Source organism: Syngnathus typhle, linkage group LG12 (genome assembly GCF_033458585.1).
Source record: "Syngnathus typhle isolate RoL2023-S1 ecotype Sweden linkage group LG12, RoL_Styp_1.0, whole genome shotgun sequence".
Classification (NCBI taxonomy): domain Eukaryota; kingdom Metazoa; phylum Chordata; class Actinopteri; order Syngnathiformes; family Syngnathidae; genus Syngnathus; species Syngnathus typhle.
In genome coordinates, this window is record NC_083749.1 from 675372 (window position 1) to 682335 (window position 6964).

Sequence of the window (6964 nt, forward strand, 5' to 3'; positions counted from 1 at the left end):
GTATGAATTCCATTCTACCCAATTTGTAATAAAAATAAGAATTTGTTTACGCATCGTAACCGAATCGCTATCGTCACAATCGACAAATGCTTAACCTGCTAGCTCCCGCTAACCCTTCGCCGGTATGCTATGTTAACACTCCGTAGCCGGTTGGTAGAAGATCCAAACTACGAATGCGAATCAACTGTTTGATTTTGATCTGGTAGCTTGGTGCATGTTGTGCATGACGGGTCGGATCTGTGTGTGTGTGTGCGCGTGTCCAGAAAGTGTTGCATGTGGGCGGACTAGAGTGGGCTAACTCCGTTTTGCCATTTTGAAGTCAAGAAATGCATTGCAATGCCTATTAGTCTTCATAACCGTGTTGCAAAACGGAGTCAGCCCAGCCGTTGTCGATGGGTACGGTTGCCATGGTGACCAAGCATGTGGAGCCCTTCCTTTGCACTTGTAGTTCCAGCAGTCGCACCCTGTGCTGAGCAAAACTCAATGAGATCCACCTTCCCAAGTCCATGGCTCGTCTTTTTATTTGCCATCCCCAAAACAATGCCTTAAGTAATTGTAAACAAAAAAATCTATAATACAACAAGTAAATGTCCCCTAATCGTAATCCATGAATTGGCTTTAAAAAGATTATCCCCATAAAAAAAACGCAGTTGTGGCATTTCGACTTTCTGTTTTTGGTGGTTTTAGGGTTCCGGACCTGAGGACTTTAGCCACCTGCCGCCGGAACAGCGAAGGAAGAAGCTGCAGGGCAAGTTGGTCGAGCTCAACAAAGACATTCAAAAGGAGACGGACCAGAGGTGCAAAAATTCAAGTTTTGAAATACATCTTCTTCTCGGGCTGCTTTTGCGTAAGCTCATTTAACTTGTGACACACTGATGACCTTTTGCCCCTCCTCCTCAAGGGACGCGCTGACCAAGATGAAAGACGTTTACGTGAAGAATCCGCAGATGGGCGACGCCGCCAGCCTGGACCCTCGGTTAGCCGAGCTCGAGCAGAACATCGAGAAGCTGCAGTTTGAAGTGCAGAAATTTGAGGCGAGTCGACGGCAGCGTCTAGCGCTGGTCCTCGCCGAGACGGCGACCTGACTTTGTGGCAACCACCCGCTTCAGGGCTGGCTGTCCGAGGTGGAGGAGCGGATGCCCTCCAAGAGCGACACGCATCGGCGGAGCGGACTCTACGAGAGCCAAAGCAGCGGCGCCGTCAACAACAACTGCGCCCAGGACCGAGAGAGGTAAGGTAGACTCGACTCGGCGGGGAGTCACCCGGACACGCCTTCATAGCTTTTACTCTCTTTGCGGGCGTTGGCCCTCGAGCAGCCCCGACGGCAGCTACACGGAGGAGCAGAATTCCGAGAGCCACGAAAAGGCCAACGTGGCCAACGCCAAGCCCCCGGTGGCCGTCACGCCCGAGTTTGACGACGAGTTTGACGACGAGGAGTCGCTGCCCACCATCGGAAACTGCAAAGCCTTGTATCCGTTTGACGGTAAGTGAAAGGTTGCAAGCAATATAGGATTAAATATAAAACATTATTAAAAATAAAACATTAAAATGACCATTTTTTTTTTTTTATATGATGTTGTTTATGCTTCCATAATGTTTTTCTGATTGGATAGAAATTTTGTTTTTCGTTCAGGCCACAACGAGGGCACCATCTCGGTGGCCGAGGGCGAGCTGCTCTACGTCATCGAGGAGGACAAAGGCGACGGCTGGACGCGGGTGCGCCGCAACCAGGACGAGGAGGGCTACGTGCCCACCTCCTACGTGGAGGTCTTCTTGGGGACCAACGCCAAAGGTGCCATGACCTACATTTGACTGTCATTAGCCCCGCCCCCTCCAAGCCCACCGCCGGCCGCGTCGTCTTCCGTCGTGCCCGCGCAACAAATGAATGTAAACTTGTCGCCGTATCTCACTGGAACGAATGCATGCCAAATGTCGTCTGCTGTAAAATAGTGTAGGGTCCGACCGACCGACCGACCGATTCGTTCTTTTTTTTTTTGTCTTTCAACACATGACCATATAAGACAAATGAGTCAAACATTCCCACAATCAAAGACAAATGATTGGCTGAATTTTGATGATTTTTCTTTCTGTAAAATAAAATGTAGTTCTGCCGAATATCGTAATTGGCATTAAAAAAATAAAAGAAAAAATCCATATCGGTCGGACACCAATGAGAGGAGGTGTGAGAAAAGTTATTTTTCTAGGAAAGTACGTCCTTTTCGTAGCATGAGCTCCAAAAAATGTATACGCTCATTTCGTCTCAATTGATGTCATTGTACTTTGCTTTTATTCTGTCGTCATGGCTGTCTTTCAAATCAATGCAATTCTCTTTTTTTTCTCCACTCCAGCGCCATCTAACATTTCTTTTTTTTCTTCTTTTGTGTCACTTGTTTTGTTTGTTTATTTCCTGTCCTGCATTGCAGATTCCTAAAGCAGATGCTGGCTGAGGGAGCGGCAGGGCAAGCGGCCTAGGGACCTCTTCCTCTTTATAAAAAAAAAAAAAAAAAAAAAAAAGACTTTTGGAAACCTCCACATTCAAATTGTTAACACGCTTGTGGCCCCTAACAGCTCGGCTTGCTTAAGTCAAGCTCAGCCGCCCGACTAACCCGCAACGGCGTAGTCAGAGAGAGGAGGCAGAAGCATCGCCGGACCACGTCACCCGATTTTCTCATCATCATCCATCCATCCATCCATCCATCCATCCATCCTGGAGCCAACAGCACGACAAAATACGTTCAGAAGATTGTGACAAAAAATGCTGCTTGATTGTCATAATATTAGTATGTTGCAAATGTTTCACTAAAAAATATAAAGTGTTACTGGATTTGATTTTTAGGATTTTTAAAAATATATATATTATTATGGAAGAATAAAATTCCAATCAATTTTTTTTTTTTTAATGGTACATGACAAACGTAACACTGATATTATGACAAACAATGCAGCATTATAATTCCAATTGGGGAAAAGGATGAAGTGTATCTGCTTGGCACGTGAAGTGCTGTTGGCTGTCTTTTCCTGTCATGATGTCATCACACTGTCATCGGCTCCTCTCTTTGACGTCAACGCCGCCCAACCCATCCTGTCACCTGCACTTAACCCCGCCTCCAGCACCTGTTAACGCCACCCCTAGCTAGCTTCTGCAGCCAATCGGGTCTGGGCGTTGATGTTTTGCCGCATGCTTGCCCTGTCTGCCTCCTCACCCCTCCCCTCCCTGAAGCTGGCTGTCCTTTTCGGGGTACCAACCCCCAGAAAGACTCAGATAATGTTTTTATTCTGTATTGTAATTTCTGTTAGTGCTGAAAATAGCATGCCCCCCCCCCCCCCCCCCACCTCTCACTTTGACCTGTTTGGGTTAAGGTTAGGGTTTGTGTTGCCATTGTTCGCCCCAGAACCCCCCCCCCCCCCTCCAGCTTGTTCTGTTGATGACAACATTCTAACTTTTGAGCCTGCTTTATCCGTTCAACTGACACTTGCTGTTCTGTTCCACCAACTATGTTCGTAATGGCACATATGTCTTTTATTGGAAGTGTTTCAACGATGATGATCTTCATGATCCAGAGCAGGAAACGTGTGTTCTGCCACGGAACGGCACTGAAAAGCCACTTTACTGCAAGAGTGTTTGTTTGGGATGGGACGCTTTCAGCTTGAGGAGGAGAACCACTAAACAAACTGCGCGGCCGGCCGGCCACGGAGTGTCATGCTGGAAAGAAGAAAAAAGTCGACTGTTTTACACGACAAATTGTTGTTGAGCTATAGAAATTGTTTTTAAGCTGCTTAAAAATTCCGAGAAAAAAAATTAGATTGAGAGATCAACGTGAGAAAATGACGACAGTAGTTCTTTTCATTTGAAATTGTAATTTAGAGATAGGCAGTAGAAACAAAGTTGTCATGTGACAAGAATCAGTCAAATTCAATGACAGTTATTTTTTTAATGAAAAGAAATGTTACTAAAGTTTAGAAAATAGTTTTAATATTAAGAAAAGGTTTTGAGAGGAAGAAATGACAAAAGTCTGACAGTATTTATCCGTAACTTTATGCTCCTAACAAAACTTCTCGTAATATTATAATTCTTGCGACTTATTTTTTTAAGAGCATCCATTTTTGTTCTTTTCAGTGTCCACTCCTTGGTCAAATGGAACCACCTTTTGCTCCTGGCGTCGTTTTCCCATGAGAGTATAAATATAGAAAATATGAATATAAGGCTCAAGATGCAAAGTGAAAATTTTAACTATAGGCAGTGCGTCGCTTTGCAAACGTACGTACACGTATGTTAGTGTGTGTGTGTTGAGTGAGCGCGTGTGTGAGTGCATGTGTGTGCGTGTTTGCTTCTTGTTGCCTATCGTTCAATTTACGTGTTTTTTTTCTTTTCTGGAGCACTGAATACTTTGTATTGTGTTTACTGTGCCAATTAAAAATGCCTGAAAGTCACGCCTGGGTTTCTTTTTGTCAATCAGCACATATTAGCTCTATTTGAAACCATACCGATACACATGAGCCTGTTCATGGCTGTTTGATCTGTGACGTCACTCGGACACTCCGCCATTTTCGGGCGTGCCTAATAACGGGCCACTTCATGAGGGAAAAGTCATGGTCAATGTGAAATGAGCCGCACCCGCCCTCACCCCCACCTCCTGATTGGCTGTTTAATCTGTGACGTCACTTGGACACTCCGTTAGGTACACCACCATTTTCAAGTGTACCTAATAAAAGGCCACTTCATTACGGAAATATGGTCAAAGTGAAATGAGCCGCACCCGCCCTCACCCCCACCTCCTGATTGGCTGTTTAATCTGTGACGTCACTTGGACACTCCATTAGGTACACCGCCATTTTCAAGTGTACCTAATAAAAGGCCACTTTATTAGGGACATATCATGGTCAAAGTGAAATGAGCCGCACCCGCCCTCATCCCCACCTCCTGATTGGCTGTTTAATCTGTGACGTCACTTGGACACTCCGTTAGGTACACCACCATTTTCAAGTGTACCTAATAAAAGGCCACTTCATTACGGAAATATGGTCAAAGTGAAATGAGCCGCACCCGCCCTCACCCCCACCTCCTGATTGGCTGTTTAATCTGTGACGTCACTTGGACACTCCATTAGGTACACCGCCATTTTCAAGTGTACCTAATAAAAGGCCACTTTATTAGGGAAATATCATGGTCAAAGTGAAATGAGCCGCACCCGCCCTCATCCCCACCTCCTGATTGGCTGTTTAATCTGTGACGTCACTTGGACACTCCGTTAGGTACACCGCCATTTTCAAGTGTACCTAATAAAAGGCCACTTCATTAAGGAAATATCATGGTCAAAGTGAAATGAGCCGCACCCGCCCTCACCCCCACCTCCTGATTGGCTGTTTAATCTGTGACGTCACTTGGACACTCCATTAGGTACACCGCCATTTTCAAGTGTACCTAATAAAAGGCCACTTTATTAGGGAAATATCATGGTCAAAGGTCACAGCTCTAGTCCTCGGGGCCGCGTTCCAACATGTTTTCCAAGTGACCCTCGTTAAGCGCACCTGCGTGAAAAGTTTTAGCCACTTTCACGTTCTGCAGTGGCTAAAAGTTTTCACGCAGGTGCGCTTAACGAGGGAATCACACAGACACTCCATTAGGTACACCGCCATTTTCAAGTGTACCTAATAACAGGCCACTTTATTAGGGAAATATCATGGTCAAAGGTCAGAGGTGTCAAGCTGTAGTCCTCCGGGCCACGTTCCAACATGTTTTCCAAGTGACCCTCGTTAAAAACACCTGCGTGAAAAGTTCTAGCCACTTTCACGTTCTGCAGTAGCTAAAAGTTTTCACGCAGGTGCGCTTAACGAGGGAATCACACAGACACTCCATTAGGTACACCGCCATTTTCAAGTGTACCTAATAACAGGCCACTTTATTAGGGAAATATCATGGTCAAAGCTTAACTGAAAGCAAAAAGTGCCACACCCGCCCTCACCCCCACTTTCTGATTGGCTGGTTGATCCGTGACGTCACTTGGACACTCCATTAGGTACACTGCCATTTTCAAGTGTACCTAATAACAGGCCACTTTATTAGGGAAATATCATGGTCAAAGCTTAACTGAAAGCGAAAAGTGCCACACCCGCCCTCACCCCCACTTTCTGATTGGCTGGTTGATCCGTGACGTCACTTGGACACTCCATTAGGTACACCGCCATTTTCAAGTGTACCTAATAACAGGCCACTTTATTAGGGAAATATCATGGTCAAAGCTTAACTGAAAGCGAAAAGTGCCACACCCGCCCTCACCCCCACTTTCTGATTGGCTGTTTGATCAGTGACGTCACTCGGACACTTCATTAGGCACACCGCCATTTTCAAGTGTACCTAATAACAGGCCACTTTATTAGGGAAATATCATGGTCAAAGCTTAACTGAAAGCGAAAAGTGCCACACCCGCCCTCACCCCCACTTTCTGATTGGCTGGTTGATCCGTGACGTCACTTGGACACTCCATTAGGTACACCGCCATTTTCAAGTGTACCTAATAACAGGCCACTTTATTAGGGAAATATCATGGTCAAAGGTCAGAGGTGTCAAGCTCTAGTCCTCCGGGCCGCGTTCCAACATGTTTTCCAAGTGACCCTCGTTAAAAACACCTGCGTGAAAAGTTTTAGCCACTTTCACGTTCTGCAGTGGCTAAAAGTTTTCACGCAGGTGCGCTTAACGAGGGAATCACACAGACACTCCATTAGGTACACCGCCATTTTCAATGGTACCTAATAACAGGCCACTTTATTAGGGAAATATCATGGTCAAAGCTTAACTGAAAGCGAAAAGTGCCACACCCGCCCTCACCCCCACTTTCTGATTGGCTGTTTGATCCGTGACGTCACACAGACACTCCATTAGGTACACCGCCATTTTCAAGTGTACCTAATAACAGGCCACTTTATTAGGGAAATATCATGGTCAAAGCTTAACTGAAAGCGAAAA

The 6964-nt window shown here is 45.7% G+C and overlaps 1 protein-coding gene across 27 annotated transcripts in view; it reads left to right on the plus strand.

Moving 5' to 3' along the window:
• LOC133163255 (formin-binding protein 1) overlaps positions 1-4431 on the plus strand; it is a 23698-nt gene extending 19267 nt beyond the window's left edge. For 8 of the 27 annotated variants that reach the window (XM_061292988.1, XM_061292992.1, XM_061292990.1 and 5 more), the window contains 5 exons: positions 688-797; positions 902-1034; positions 1110-1231; positions 1317-1483; positions 1634-2413. In XM_061292988.1, coding sequence (XP_061148972.1) covers positions 688-797; positions 902-1034; positions 1110-1231; positions 1317-1483; positions 1634-1812 — 711 coding nt within the window. In that variant the 3' untranslated portion in view covers positions 1813-2413. The other 19 variants (XM_061292998.1, XM_061293003.1, XM_061293008.1 and 16 more) reach the window with 7 other exon arrangements.
• The last annotated feature ends 2533 nt before the right edge of the window (positions 4432-6964 follow it).